Source organism: Lepidochelys kempii, chromosome 15 (genome assembly GCF_965140265.1).
Source record: "Lepidochelys kempii isolate rLepKem1 chromosome 15, rLepKem1.hap2, whole genome shotgun sequence".
Classification (NCBI taxonomy): Eukaryota; Metazoa; Chordata; order Testudines; family Cheloniidae; genus Lepidochelys; species Lepidochelys kempii.
Window position 1 is genome coordinate 26090803 of NC_133270.1, and position 16164 is coordinate 26106966.

Sequence of the window (16164 nt, forward strand, 5' to 3'; positions counted from 1 at the left end):
CTTTACTAACACCAACTAATCTGTAGACATGTCAGGAGAGAAGTATTTTCCCCTTTTACAGATGGGAAAACTGAGGCACCAGGAGGAGGGGTTTTAATGATTTGCTCAAGGTCACAGAGGAAGTTGATGTCAGACAGGATTAGAAATTTTCCTATATTGCTTGTTCAAAATAATAACTAACGAAGTTGCTGAACAACTGAGTGAGGGAGAAGCTGAGCAACAGAAAAGTCTCAAATTGACAACTAGTATTGTAGCATTTTCCTTAGAAACAAAGTGAACTTAATTGTGGTCTTAGACCTGTGTCAGAGGAATAAGGTTGGCTAGGAAGTTGAAAACCTAATCCACTGCAGTAGCCTATCAGTTCACTTAGTCAAACAGGTGAGTTAATGAAAAATTTACCAAATAAAATTGATTGGAATTTTGTTTAAACTATGGATGTATTTCAAAACCCAATGTATAGATGACTGACTGTTCTATGTATTTATAGAACAATAGTGTAATCTCTAAATTTAGAGTCAATTTGGCAGGCCAGCATTATCTGGACCACTCAGTGACCCAGTTCTCTGCAGCTAACTTAGAATAAACTGAAGCCCAGCTGTGTCTGATTTACAGAAAATCTAATATTCAGAGATTCTTACAACAGATCAATCTCTTGGCAGAGATTTCCCCATTTTAGTAATCTACTGTGCTCTGCATTCCTTCTGTGGCAATGTGCCTGAGCAGCAGTTAAGGGTCCATAATGTCTCAGTCTAAGCTTTCCTAGAGCTAATTTATTAAAATTCCAAAGAATGTGAGGAGAGAGATATCTAGGCTAATCATGGTAGTTGAGGTAGTCGTGTTAAGGGACTCATGTGACTCTTGGATATACCAATTCCCCCTGCCTGTATGCAACTAGATCTCTTGAATTAGAACCTCTGTTTACCTCAGGTTCTCTAAACTAAACACTGTCTAGAACTTAAGCCTGATTCAGGGTCCTCTGAAATCACTGGGAGCCCTCCCATTAACTTTAATGGGATTCAGGTGAGGCCTGTTCTGACTGGAGAATCAGGAATCTGAGGCTAATTGCTAGAGCTCCTATGATCCCTGTCCTCCAAGTTGTTTCTTAAATGCAGGACCATTTCACTTGTGTCTGAAGTGACCATCAGAGTTGCCCTTAGACCATCCTTGCCCTCAGTCTACTCCCCACCCCTCCCTCTTTCTTGTTGGAAAAAATTGCCATTCAAATTTGTCAGCCTGAAGAGTCAGGAAAAGTAAACTTCTGATTTAAGTCTAACTTCTGCATCTTCTATTTGCTACTGTGGATGTCCCTTACAATTTATTCTCCTGTAGGGTTGACCTGTAATATCTGGAAAGAGAATTTTTCCTATCTTTTTCCCTCCAGATTTTTCCTTTGGAGATATTATTCCCTGTGGTGTCTAGTTTCTTGTGGTAGGAGAGATGAGTTTAGATGCCAATTTAAGACCTTAGCATGTCTCCAGGAAGGGTTGAGTATATAACATTGACTTTTCCGTTTTCATATTAGAAATAGTAAATCTAAATCAGAGCTTTATGTAAAAGTTTGGTGTCTGTAGTTTCCTGTGTTTTTTGTATACAGAGATTATCCTACATGGCTTTGAGTGAAATGGACATGTAGGTAGTGCTTTGTAGTTCAATTATAGTGTTTACAATGTTTGGCTCTACTTAGAGCGTAGGGGACATAAGAGTCTAATTGGAAAATTACCTTGTCCTTTACAGTTCATCTCTTCCCTTAAATATTCTTATCACATTCTTGCTTGAGAGGCTTTTGCAAGCTGGAAAAAAATACAGGGTATATCTACATGGCAAAAACAAACAAATCCACAGCTGTAAGTCTCAGAGCCCAGGTCTACAGACTTAGGCTTGTGTTATGATGCTACAAATAGCCACGTAGCTGCTTGGGCTCTGGTGCCCTGGGATGGGATGGGAGGCTTCAGAGCCCACACTTCAGCCTGAGCCAAAATGTCTACACAACTATCTTTAGTGCTGTAGCATGAGCCTGAGTCTGTAGACTTGGGATATGAGACTTGTTGCTAATACCCATAGTGACATTCTTTTATTATTCTGATGTATAACTGCTTTTAAGAGTGGTTTTTGTTTTTGGTTTTTTGGTTTTTTTTTTTTTGAGGTCAAGATTAAAGCTTACACTTTATTTAGCCATTGAACTGTCTTCCCAAAACATCTGGGTCCTCGTCAATATCTTTATAGAGGAGCTCTATGGAGACTTTATTTAGGAAGTGCAACTTATACTTCTAGCCACTGCTTCAGAGGAAGGCATAATTGTCTCCCATGACTTAATTTCCTAATAGCACAGTGTAGAAAGTGCTATCTTCCAGATTCCAGCTTAGAAACTGGTTAGTATCTTGAATCATCAGAACTGAGTCTCAGTAATTTTAAGTATCTTAATGTAGTTCTCTGGGAATGGAAGCGGAACAATACATCAAGGCTTCAATAATGTTTCTAATGGTGCTGGATGACTGTTGCACTGCAATCATTATACATTGTCTTCTGTGACATTGCCCATGTAGTCTCCATTGTCTAGTCAGGGAAAAATGTTTAAAATATGTTGGCTAACATTTTCAGAAACCTCTCTTCTAGTCAAGATGAGGCCTGTGGGAATTGTGTACACTGTCATGTCATCACAGAAAGAGGATGCCTTGTATGCAGTCTCTTAATCAGAATTTGCAGTTGCAGTATCATGAAGGACAAAGAGGCTTCCAATCACAGAGCTGCTATTCTCCAAATTGTTTGCTTTGTGACCCTGCCACTTTCTAGTATATGCAGCTGTTGGTGTATACCTTGGATCTGTATTCTGGAAGTAAAAAGGTACCCCCAACAGCTTTCTGGTTCCTCTAACTTCGGCTACATCAGCTGAAATCGATAAAGTAGAGGGGATGGAAGGTCTGCATGGCTTTGCACAGTTAGTACTTGGGGAGGACAATAGTTCTTTCATATATCTTTCTTCTGCTGGGAAAGCATTTTAAAAGGCCACTCACTTTATATCAAACTTGTCTGAAATTGCTCTTATTACTGTAAGAATTAATGACTAACATCACTAAACCTGAAAGATCAACTTTTTTCATCATTTTTACATTGTGCATTTGCACGCACCTTGTGTATAATCATACTTTCTCCTGTAGTCCTATTTCGTGTGTGTGAAAGAGAGAAACTAAAACATTCCCCAGAAAATAGAAACAGACTTGGTGGCAGGTATAGAACTTTGAAATTGACTAGATTTCAAGTGGGTGTCCTTTTGACTTAACTAAAAGTATGTATTTAAGTTAGCGTTGTCTTGTTAAAATGGATTAACTGTCTTGATGAATGTACTAGTCCTACAAATGCTCTGGAGAGTACCTGCAAAACTGTTTGACAGGCCAGTTTCATAGACCACTCAGAAAACATTAAAAAGAAAAGGAGTACTTGTGGCACCTTAGAACACGAAAAAACCGTGTGTATATAAATCTCCTCACTGTATTTTCCACTGAATGCATCCGATGAAGTGAGCTGTAGCTCATGAAAGCTTATGCTCAAATAAATTGGTCAGTCTCTAAGGTGCCACAAGTACTCCTTTTTCTTTTTGCAAATACAGACTAACACAGCTGCTACTCTGAAACCTGTCAGAAAACATACTAAGATTGTCAGTTGAAAGCATAAGAATAGCAGTGGGTGATTGGGGGGGGGGGGAGGGAAGGAAATAGCAAATACAGATTTATTTTCTATTCCTGTGAATATCTGGCATACAGTTTAATGGCTTTTTCGTCTTCCTGTTTAGCACGTGTGTTGTGACTGCAAGAAGGATTTTTGCTCAGTTTGTTCAGTCTTACAAGAAAATCTCAGAAGATGTTCTACGTGTCACTTGTTACAAGGGACAGCATTTCAGCGGCCTCAGTTAATGCGACTGAAAGTCAAGGATCTGCGTCAGTATCTGATCCTTAGAAACATACCAACAGATACTTGTCGAGAAAAAGACGACTTGGTGGATCTTGTACTCTGCCATCATGGATTAGGTTCTGAGGATACAGACACTAGTAGCTTGCATTCTTCAAGGTCACAGACTTCTAGTTTTTTTACACATCCATTTTCTCTGTCTGTATCAGTGTCATCCTCTCAAGGAGAAATTACAAATAGAAGAGGAAGCACAGAAAATGGACCACCTGTACAGGTACAGTACCAGTAGTTGTGGTCTTACAATGAACTTATAAAAGTGCTGTCTGCTACTTTTTTTTTTTTAAATATACCAATGGGCAGGTGTAGGGTCTTCAGGAAATACTTTTTTTACATCCTGCACTTGAAAATGGAAGAACATGGGTAATTGGGACAAGACTGTGATCACTTTAAACTGTAACAGCTAACGTTAGCATAAGCTTTCCAATTTGAGTGTCATCTGTTACCTGTTTTAAAGCATTTTCCTTACTGTACCAGAGGGGGTTGTTTATCCTGATCTGATTAATTGTATATGCAGGGACAAGGTGGGATGCCTTCAGCAAATAACGAAGAGGAGGAGGAAGAAGAAGAAAATGCAGAAGAGCAGGTGAGAAATATGAACCACCTAAAGAGTAAACTAGACCTATTTGGCATCTGACATAGAAAACCATGCAGAGCCTTAACACTGTTAATTTAGTTTGAGTGAACTAGGCTGTGGTGATGCGTGTTAACATCAATATTTGAAAATATTGTTTTAAAAAAAAAGTAAATTCTTTAAACTATAGCAGGGATTAGCTAAAATTAAAAATAAGAAATAATTGGTGTGTTTCAGACCCCTAGCGTGTCCAGAAAAAGAGCAAGAGCATCACTGTCTGATATTTCAAGTCTAGAAGATATTGAAAGGTTGAGTGTTCGACAGCTGAAGGAAATACTTGCTCGTAATTTTGTCAACTATTCAGGATGCTGCGAAAAATGGGAACTTGTGGAGAAAGTGAGCAGGCTCTACAGAGAGAGTGAGGAAAATCACAGGACACGTAGGTGTTCGTTTTTGTTCTTGTTTTTTTTTCTCAAAATTAACTCTTGTTCTCTCGTGACTGGCTTTGACAATGGGTGTTGAGTGCTTTTGTCAGCTGCAACAACTGAAAAGCTATTTTAACTGTACTAGCTGTGTCCAGAATAGCTGAAGCTATGCTAGATCTGGCATGTGAGTTACACTGTTGATCAGTATGTGTTATTAGTTCCCAAGATTGTACTGTTTTGATGACTTTTGCTGAAGCTAAATAAACTTGATCATTCTCACTTCAGCTTTCCTCAGAGTAGTTAAATTGGTAACAACTGCACTATTGAAAACCAACCCATTAGAGAAAATGAAATAGTTTTGCACCCCCATACCTTTCACTGTGGTTTCACAAAGTGTTAGTGGGATTTTTTTGGCATAGAAAAAACTATTTCAGAAGAGAACTCCTAATTTTTAGTGATGTTACTACTTCAGTGATAAAAGCTACACTGGCAAAAATCCCTCTGCCAGGGGACCAGTCTCTCTCTGTGGCATAGCTGTGAAGCCATTGCTAGGACAAGTGATGGTTTTCTGATCAAGTTTCTGGTGTTTTTCCTAAAGCTAGCATTTTAACAAATATGGTTGCACTGTGTTTATAAACTAAGCACAACTGAGTTAAATTGTCACAATTCTGCCACTCAAACAGTTACAGTATCATTTTGGGACAGTTTAAATGTGAACTTCAAGATTTTTTTTCCTGTTTCTCTAACATCTTACAAAATGTGAAAGATTAACACCCAATCTACTTTTCATCATACACCATGACTGCTCTTTCATTTAATTCTACATCTTTACTAAATGCTTCATAAATCTTATGTCCCAATAGCAATTTTTGTAAGGTTGTATTTAGCCCTGTTAATATTGCATACATATCTGTAGTGATCAAAGTCCTTTACAAAGAGGGAGTTAAGTATTGTTCTCCATGTTTAACAAATGATATAAAACTAAGGCCCAGTGGTGGGATGACTTTGACCCTGCTATGACAGTGGGTGTGACAGAGCTGGATTGATACCTGTATTTGAATCCTAGTCAGTACACTTTTCACTGGACCATGTGACATCACAGAGGCTATTTGATCCTAAATAAAGGACAAAACCATACTCTGCATCACTTAGCTTAATCTTACTCAGTTTATAATGGTTGTAAACTAAATCTTTATTTTATCATAGCTTTACTGTAAATGCAGATGAAAATGACATGATGCTGAAATGAGTTAACTTAGTTTCCTACATGTCTAGGATAGAATTTAGCTGCTTTTGCCATGGCCTGAATTTCTCTAAATCTTAACCCTGTCTGTTGATTTGCAGAGGGAGAGAAGATACAACTGCATGAGAATGATGATAATCTGTGTAGGATCTGCATGGATGCAGTAATTGACTGTGTTCTTCTGGAATGTGGTCACATGGTCACCTGCACAAAGTGTGGCAAAAGAATGAGTGAGTGTCCGATCTGTAGACAGTATGTTGTACGAGCAGTGCATGTATTTAAATCTTAAGACCAAAAACACATTTTATAGCCATCCGGAGTTCCTGTATTTCTGGGGGCAGGACTGATGAAGCTTGTTATGACGAACATTAGTTTCAATATGAATCAAACATTTTGAACAGCAGGCTATAGAAGCATTTGAAACACTTTCCTGTATTGTAATTAAAATTGCAGTTTGGTGATATGTACTGCAGGAGCTGCCTGAGTTACCTTATAAAGCCATGAAGTGTTTACAGCAGATCTAGCATCACTTAGTGCTCTCTTCTGAAGAACACCGTAATCATTAGTTTGCTGAAGGGTCCAGTATAGTCAACAGAAAACTGCTTTACCATGACCATATTGTTGGATGACTCTAGCCTGGTTCATTTGGTGCATATGCATTGCTCCTGGCAAATAGACTTGTGTAGTATTTAATAGGCATTAAATAGAATGTAACTGTTCTGACACTAGTGCTACAAGGGTGTTAAAACAGTCGATAAACTAAGATTGTAGAAAGCATTGCCGTTGCATAAAGGTAAAGCTAATCTAATCTATTTTCCTGCTTATTACTTTGTGCCGAATGTCGGTCTGATTACACGTATACTGTCCACTAACAGTCTTTGTCAAAGTGAACTGTGTAGTCCTACAGAGCTCTGTTTAACTGCATCCAAATGCTAATTACTCCATGTTCAGTTTAAGAATAAAATGTAGTCAAAGGGAACAGGGGTTAACTTCAGTGGTCCCAAATTCATTCAAACCTATTCTATTAATTTTGCAAGGACTGAATTCTACATACTAGGAACTTAATGTGAATACAGATCAATTATAGTGAAACTAGTAGATGCTAACTTTTGGGAGTTACAGTATTACAAACCTTAACCATTTTTTTCCAGGGTGGGGATGGGTTGAGAGTAAGGAAGGGGGGAGGGGAGAACTTAAGAGGAATCGTAGCTTTTTTTTAATATGCTGCTTGCTCACAGGTGTTTGAATCAAGACTAGGGTAGTGAACAAAATTGCCAATTACCTGTTTGGCCCCTGTGAAATAGGTTATTCAGTCCAGCTCCTAGATAGTATCAAACCACCATCAGTGGCAATAATTTCTTTAGAATACAAGAATTTCCCTTAAAGGGTCCTGCAGCTCAGTGGGAATAGATTCTGAGGTAAATGAGTGTAGTAGGCAGCCAGTATTGCCCACTACCTTTGTAGGCTAGATACTTAATAGTATAACTACTTTTTTTTTTAAGGGGGAGAGCTAATGGCAGTTATTGAAATGCCTGTGTTATCCAGTGACAACTTTAAGCTGAGTTGAATTTTCACCCACAAGTCTTACTGGGCAAATGCAGCATTGCCATATTGTATAGTTTGGGTTTTTTTATATGTGGGTGTCTTTCAACTTTCTCTACAACCCACTATTCAATTCCCAGTGTTCATCTAGTTTGGGAAGGCAGGTGTTTTGGTAACTGCAGCCATTAGTACATTAAAAATACTTCTGGTTTTCTGTACTGTAGATCATGGGAGGTACACTGCCTCCCATGCCTACTCAGGACTCGAATGCTCTACAGCCAGGACTCCGTAGGGGGGATTTCTGTAGCCTTTTGACAAAGCTGCTGCAGGGAGGGAGTAGGTGCAGGGGGCTTAGCTCTAGCACTGCTGCTTGGTTTCCATTAAATTGTGCTGCAATTCAATCAAAGTGGTAGGTGGTTTTCCATTTTCAACTCTTAGGTGCCTAACTTATCGTATTCTCTCTAAAATAACCAACCAAAAAAACAATCCTGAAATCTTTACTGCACAACATCCTGATAATCATTCTTGAAAAAAACTACTCAGACTTTATGCACAAGCTGGATATTGGCTAAACTAGCAAATCTGTCAATACTTTCAGAAGTAACAGGAAGTATAAACTGCTGCTGCTGTTTGGTACAACTCAATATGCAGTTTACAGAGAATCTTTAACTGACATTACTGCTTATTTTTCAGAAGAGAACAAAACTAGCCTTTTTTTTAAAAAAAACTTTCTAAAAAAGTACTGACTTGTTCAGTTGGTAAGTTAATGTAGGGGAATGTAGCATATACATTACTTCCATTCTGAACAAGGGCTGAGAGTTTAATAAAGGTTTGTAACTGGTCTGGGATCAGTCTTATGTCTTTTTTTAAACTATTCACTATCCTCAAGTGTCATTTGACTAAGTCTCCAGTGGAGGTTAGAAGGGCCAGACTGCATGCTTTTGAGCAGCTGTATAAAAATCTCTTGCACCCCTTAGATTTAGCCAGGTGTGCACAATACTCACACTACAGCTCAATCTTGTTACATTACTGAAGAGTCCAGTTCAAGGTGAGTACCACCTTGTGAATGACTGAAGGAGTCTGCTTACTTACATTAATAAGCTTCAATGCTATCCTGATGTAGCCAGCCCCCTTCAAAAATCACTTCAGTTGAAACAGGGGCCTTGCCTGAAGCATATCCTGCTGGTGTTTACATCAAGTATAGAGTGATGGCAGCTACTTAATGTATAACAAGTGAAAAAAAGGGGAAGTTGACCATAATATAAATCAGACAGCTAGGAAAATCTTGCTGCTTGGAGCACTGGTACAGGAACCCACAAGGGGAAAGGCAACTCCTTAATCTAGTCTTGAGTGGAGCATAGGATGTGGTCTAAGAGGTAACTATAACAGGACCACTTGGAAATAGTGACCATAATATAACAATTAACATTGGGGGGGGAGGGGAGAAATACCTCAATAGCCCAACACTGTGAACTATACAAAAATGAGGCTTAGTTAAACAAAAGGTACAGTGACTAGAGTGAAATCCCTGCAAGCTGCATGGACACTTTTCAAAGACACCATAATAGAGGCTCAACTTAAATGTATACTCCAAATTAAACACAGTAAAAACCCCACCATTCTGGCTTAACCATGTAAAAGAAGCAATGATCTTTTAAAAAGTAGAAGTCAAATCCTAGTGAGGTAAATAAAAAGGAGCATAAACACAGCCATACAAATTTAAATGTAAAAATGTATTAAGAAAAACCAAAAACTCAAAAGGTAACCACAAAATGTTTAATACTTCAGAAGCAGGAAGCTGGCTAAACAACCCGTGGGGCCCCTGGACAATCAAGATACAAAAGGAGCACTTAAAGACAATAGTAATTGTAGAGAAACTAAATGAATTCTTTGCTTCAGTCTTCATGGCTGAGGATGTTAGGGAGATTCCCAAACCTGAGGAATTGTCACAGATTAAAGTGTCACTAGAGGACACATTGAGAAACTTATCAGTAACAAGTCCCCAGGACCAGATGGCATTCACTCAAGAGTTCTGAAAGAATTCAAATGTGAAATTGTGGAACTATTAACTGTCCTTTAAAGCAGCTACTGTACCCAATGACTGGAAGATAGCTAATGTAACGCCAATATTTAAGAAGGGCTCTAGAGGTGATCCTGGCAATTACAGACCAGTAAGTCTAACATCAGTACCAGGCAAATTAGTTGAAACAATAGTAAAGAATAAAATTGTCAGACACATAGAAGAACATAAATTGTTATGCAAAAGTCAACATTGTTTCTGTAAAGGGAGATCATGTCTTACTAAGCTTTGAGTTCTTTGAGGGGGTCAACAACCCTGGAAAAGGGGGCTCCAGGGGACATAGTGTACTTAGATTTCCAGAAAGCCTTTGACAAGGTCCCTCACCAAAGGCTCTTACGTAAATTAAATTGTCATGGGATAACAGGGAAGATCCTTTCATGGATTGGGAACTGGTTAAAAGACAGGGAACAAAGGGCAGGAATAAATGGTAAATTTTCAGAATGGAGAGGGGTAACTAGTGGTGTTCCCCAAGGGTCAGTCCTAGGACCAATCCTATTCAATTTATTCATAAATGATCTGGAGAAAGGGGTAAACAGGGAGGTGGCGAAGTTTGCAGACAATACTAAACTGCTCAAGATAGTTAAGACCAAAGCAGACTGTGAAGAACTTCAAAAAGATCTCACAAAACTAAGTGATTGGGCAACAAAATGGCAAATGAAATTGAATGTGGATAAATGTAAAGTAATGCACATTGGAAAAAATAACACCACCTATACATATGATACGATGGGGGCTAATTTAGCTACAACTAATCAGGAGAAAGATCTTGGAGTCATTGTGGATAGTTCTCTGAAGATGTCCACGCAGTGGCAGTCAAAAAAGCAAACAGGATGTTAGGAATCACTAAAAAAGGGATAGAGAATAAGACTGAGAATATCTTATTGCCCTTATATAAATCCATGGTACACCCACATCTTGAATACTGCGTACAGATGTGGTCCCCTCATCTCAAAAAAGATACACTGGCATTAGAAAAGGTTCAGAAAAGGGCAATTAAAACAATTAGGGGTTTGGCTAGGACTTTTCAGCTTTGAAAAGAAGGGACTAAGGTGGGATATGATAGAGATATAAAATCATGAGTGGTGTGGAGAAAGTGAATAATAAGAACTAGGGGCCACCAAATGAAATTAATGGGTAGCAGGTTTAAAACAAAAGGAAGTTCACTCAGTGCACAGTCAACTTGTGGAACTCCCTGCCTGAGGAGGTTGTGAAGGCTAGGACTATAACAGGGTTTAAAAGAGAACTAGATAAATTCATGGAGGTTAAGTCCATTAATGGCTATTAGCCAGGATGGGTAAGGAATGGTGGCCCTAGCCTCTGTTTGTCAGAGGGTGGAGATGAATGGTGGGAGAGAGATCATTTGATCATTACCTGTTAGGTTCACTCCCTCTGGGGCACCTGGCACTGGCCACTGTCAGTAGACAGGATACTGGGCTGGATGGACTTTGGTCTGACCCAGTATGGCCATTCTTATGTTATTGTAGAAAATTGATAAGGAAACCAATGGGCTACAGCAAGAAACTTAGGGCCAACATCCTTAAGGAATTTAAGTCTATTAAGAATAAAAAATCCTAACAATGGTACTGGTCCATTACTAGAAGGAAGTGTTACAAGTATTCAGTAAAAATATTTTTGTATTTAGGAAAAAGAACAAGTACGTGCTATGATACTAATGGAGTGGAAAGAGTTTCTCAGGAGGATGTTAAACAGCAACTGCTGAAGTCAGACACTTCAAAATCAGTTGGTCCAGATAACTTGCATTCAAGAGTTTTAAAAGAGCTGATGGAGAAGATTGCTGCACCACTAATATTGACTTTTTCAATAAGTCTTCAACCAGTGGGGAAGTTCCAGAAGTCTGGAACAAAACTAAGGTTGTTCCCATTACTTAAAAAGAGGGAAAACAGGATGACCCAGGTAATTATAGTTCTGTCAGTTTATCAATCCATCCCAGGGAAGACCACGGAGCAGCTGACACAGGGCTTAATAATTGATTGGCATTTTTATATTACATTTAACATGGGTTTATGGAAAATAGACAGGATCTGTCTCTTTTAGAGGAACCAAAGGTAACTGTAAAGGTAACTGATGTAATATATTTAGACTTCTCTAAGGCAGTTGACTTAGTACCATGAGACATTATGATTAAACTACCATGATATAACATTAACATGGCACATATTAAAACTGGCATCAGTGTAACTGTCAATGGGGAATCATCACTGAACAGCCCTGGTTCTAGTGAGGTTCCAAAGGGATCAGTTTTTGGCTCTATGTTATTTGATAAAAAATGTGGATCACCTATAAAAAAAATCCCTGAAAATTTGCAAATGACACAAAAGTTGTAAATAATGAAGAGTACAGATCACAGACATAGCAATCTCAATTACTCAGTAAGATGGGTACACTTACATGTTTTAATATGGCTAAATCTAAATATATCTCTCCAAAGAATGAATGCTATACTTACAGGCTGGGGGACTCTAGCCTGGGAAGTAATGTCTCTGAAAAAGATTTGGGGGTTGTGGTGGATAATCAGCTGAAAATGAGATTCCAGTATGACACTGGCCACCAGACTAATGCCACCCCATGGCACATAAACAGAGGAATCTCAAGAGCTGAAAGGTTATTTTATCTCTAGTTGGCACTGGGGCAACTGCTGTTGGAGTACTGTGTCCAGGTCTGGTGTCCACTATTCAAGAAGAATTTGGAAAATTGAAGGTGTTTCAGAGAAGAGCTACAAGAACGATGAAATGATTAGAAAACATGCCTTATAGTGAAACTCAGAGCAGTAGTTTAAAGAGAACGTTAAAGGATGACGGTCTGGGTTACAGTAGTTGCAGTTGAACAGCAAAATCCTTTATCAACTCCGATTGCAGGCTTAATCGCCATGAAACTGGAGGCTGATAAGCCTCTTTTAGAATCACTCAGTACAGTCTGCCTGACAGCTGGAAAGAAGTGAATTAGCAAACTGATTGCAAAGCTTTATTTTAAGACAAAGTATCTGCCCTCCAGAAGCTCCGAGTTCCCACAATGGGGACAAGTAGCAGCACGTAAATGAAAAATCTAGCTCTACCTCTCCTATAAATTAAGTATAGAAAATGAAACTTAAGCAAGAACTATAAACATGCGAGTACCATTTCCCCATAACTCTCAGGCAAGTCCAAAGTTTTCTAAAGAGGCAGGCCCCAACTGGTGCCCCATTCTCCAACTCCCCTCTTCCCCCAAGGGGATTGCTTCTTCGGCCACCTGTCAGGATTAAGTCAGTCATTTGCCTCTATTTTAGCTACTACATAGGCACTAGACAGGAAAAATGTAAAAAGGAAATGGACAGGAGCACAGTAACTTCTTTTTCAAATTGATTATCCCCTACATATAAATACCTAGATCTCATAGTTCTTATCAGTAGATCTTACAGCATCTTACAAAAGAAATACTATTACACCCACTCTGCAGATGGTGAAACTGAGTGAGCTTGCCTGATGTCAATTTTTTATGCAGGGCATCTACCAGTTGTTTAAAAACAAAACACTTCTATAAAGCTCAACATTAATCCAGCAACTAATGTAGCAGTTACAAAATCCATGCTGCTTGGCTACCTCCGTTGTTTAGTCACTTGCTGCATTACACCGAGTTGTACTGTTTACTTACCTGAAGGTTCTTAGAGCAGAGATTATGTCTTGTACATTCTGCAATGGTCAGGCGCACTGTTGGTTCTCAAAATGTTCATAGCACAGGACAGATATTCCATTAAAGCTGAATTTTGAAGTAGCAGAATTAGTCAGTCATTCTTCAGAATAAAATCATTTCAAATAAAAGCAATTAAGAATGGCAGTAGGGGGTTCCACATCAAGATGTATTCACTTTATAAGTAAAGATGTTTTTTCTAACTACCAGCACTGCAAACATAACAGGAGAGATGAGTCATGCTGGGATGAAAATACGAGCTTAGATGAACCACATCTCACAAGTCCAACAGTGAAAGTGCTTCAGTCTATTCTGACATTTTCCAGGTCTTCTTATCCATCCTACCATTTTCATTTTTGACTGCCAGTGCACATGGTTTCACTGAACTGGCCACAGGAGTACATCCAGGTCTTCTCATAATAAATTGAGTGCCCTGCAATATACAGGTAGTTGTGTGCTCATCCTTCCAACATTCATTACCTTGCACTTGTCAAAGAATTTCATCTAGCAGTTTTGCTTCCCAGCTAGTGAGACGTTAGGTCCTTCTGAAATTGTTCATGAGCTTTAGTCTCGTCTCATCTAAATAATTGTGTTACCTGGAATTTATGCCATTTTACTGTTTATTATTTTCTCAGGTTATATGTGTATTAAACACCACAGGTTCTGGTCCAGAACCTTGGAGCTTTGTCAGACTTTTTGGAAATAAAATGATCAACTCTCTCTCCTTTATCAGCATGCTTAGAGAATTCTGATATATTAGAGAGACATGACTTTATGTATCACAACTAGTGAAAGATGCTTCAGGCCAGAGTAGGTCACTTTACACTTGTGCAACCCTGGAGTGTTTTGTGTCCACTGTGCCATTTTCTGCTCAATGGTTTTGCTTATGCATAACTGAAACCTCACGACTGATCACACACAAAAAGAAATAAAATCCTGCTCACCTCAGTCTTAGTTGGTGGCTTTGCATGGCTAAGAGCAAAACACAGTGAACAATCTGGTTTTGTTCCTAAAGGCAGAAAGTCATGACTGAGTACACACAGGGAACAGAGCTGTTGCGTAAGAAAGCGGTATGCAGTTTTGTTTTTAATAAAGTTACTCTTCAGATGAGAACTGCACTGTAAATACTTTTGACTCTGCATCAAACAGAACAATTTTTATCAATTCAAGTTTGAATAGAAACCCTCTTAGGCTTTTTGTCTTGTTTTTGTACAATTGTTTATACAAATTCAACAAAGGTAAAACTGCATCAGGAAATTCTACGAAAACAACACCTTACAACAATGGCACTTATCAATGCAGAATTTTACAATCAGGAAATAACCATGTTATAAACCTTAAATGAGAACTCAACTCACACTTCAAAGAAAGAGGAAAAAAAGACTATGCTTGACCATTTATTCTACTGCTTGACTCACTGTATAAATTAATTTAATATTGAGTACAAGAGCTCATGCTACAGAGTGAAACCCTCCTATGTGCAAAAGCTGAAACTGGAATTTTTAAAATTTTGAGAAAAAGGTGATTTCTATACAGATAAAACTTGGCATAGTGTCTTACTTCAACTATCATTTACACCTTATTTCCACAACATGCTTATGTCACTTCTGAAGTATACAAAGCAGGATATAAACTTCCATTAAAACATGCTTTAAATTGAAAGTATTAACCTACTTTTCCTGACCTGGGCACGTTTGCGGATGGATACCTTGTCTACGAAGTATAGGTTAAGTTCTCGCCTACTGTAAAGATAAAAATTGGCAATCCAAAACCAAAACACTGGTAATGCATTCAAACATTGCATAAATAACTTTTAAACAATTTTGTACAAAAATAGTTCTGCATAATGTAAGATGTAAAACCAAACGTGGTAAGGAGGCAGAAATGCAGCGTGTGGTCCACTTTAATGACACCGACTTTTTTTTGTTGTTTTAAGAAATGAAGAGCAGAAATTAAATTTACACTACCCAAGCACATGCTGTGGTACTTGAAACAACAGGTCAGTCGTCTTCTTCCAGGTGTGAACATTTATCATCAATAACAGTCACCTTATGAATTTGCATAAGAGCCAGTGCAGGACATCCCAGGTAGACTGAATTAAATGGCACAGGTTGAAATTCTTAACATGGGTAGTTTTAATGATGTTCTCTCCTTGACAGGACTGTAAAATCCAATCTTTGATATTTTCTGGTTTCCCAATTGAAAATAAAATCCCTACATGTTCTTAGCCCCTTCCCCACCCCTTGCCCCAATATTTACACACTTGTCCTTTAACTAACTCAGTTTTTGAAGAAGTTTCTCTTCCACCTGACCAAACTGAACACTCACAGACATCTCTGCTATGAACTGCTCACAGCCTTCCTTTGTCACTTGCTTGCAGTACCTCAAGTCAATTTGACATATGTTTCCACAACGTTTAAAGTAGGACAGGCACTGGTCAGTAACCTTATTGCAATCTGTCAGGAAAACAACAAAGGGGAGAGAAATTAATCAATTTGTCTTAATTTGTCAATACAACGACGACTTATACAGACTGGTGACATGCCCCCATTTGCTCTTGTATCATTGCACTGGTCAATACAATCAATGGGTTAAAGCCCACCAGCTTGATGACAATTCTCTGGTCTTTGCAGCCAGTTGTGTCACATTGGATAAA

General features: G+C 38.6%; 2 protein-coding genes across 8 annotated transcripts in view; one reads left to right on the forward strand and one right to left on the reverse strand.

The window, feature by feature from the left end:
• RNF34 (ring finger protein 34) overlaps positions 1 to 16164 on the forward strand; it is a 64738-nt gene that overhangs the window by 7441 nt on the left and 41133 nt on the right. For 2 of the 4 annotated variants that reach the window (XR_012155117.1, XR_012155118.1), the window contains exons 3-7: positions 3788 to 4177; positions 4478 to 4546; positions 4772 to 4973; positions 6304 to 6432; positions 11467 to 11738. Coding sequence is in view for 2 of the 4 variants with exons in the window: in XM_073313309.1 (XP_073169410.1) it covers positions 3788 to 4177; positions 4478 to 4546; positions 4772 to 4973; positions 6304 to 6491 (849 nt within the window). In the remaining 2 variants the exon portion in view is untranslated. Of the gene's footprint in view, positions 1 to 3787; positions 4178 to 4477; positions 4547 to 4771; positions 4974 to 6303; positions 8587 to 11466; positions 11739 to 15444; positions 15626 to 16164 lie in introns of those variants that run through there. The other 2 variants (XM_073313310.1, XM_073313309.1) reach the window with 2 other exon arrangements.
• Positions 9518 to 16164, reverse strand: part of KDM2B (lysine demethylase 2B) — a 176010-nt gene continuing 169363 nt past the window's right edge. For all 4 annotated transcript variants that reach the window (XM_073313300.1, XM_073313301.1, XM_073313303.1 and 1 more), the window contains one exon: positions 9518 to 15964. In XM_073313300.1, the coding sequence (XP_073169401.1) occupies positions 15783 to 15964 (182 nt within the window). In that variant the 3' untranslated portion in view covers positions 9518 to 15782. The remainder of the gene's footprint in view (positions 15965 to 16164) is intronic.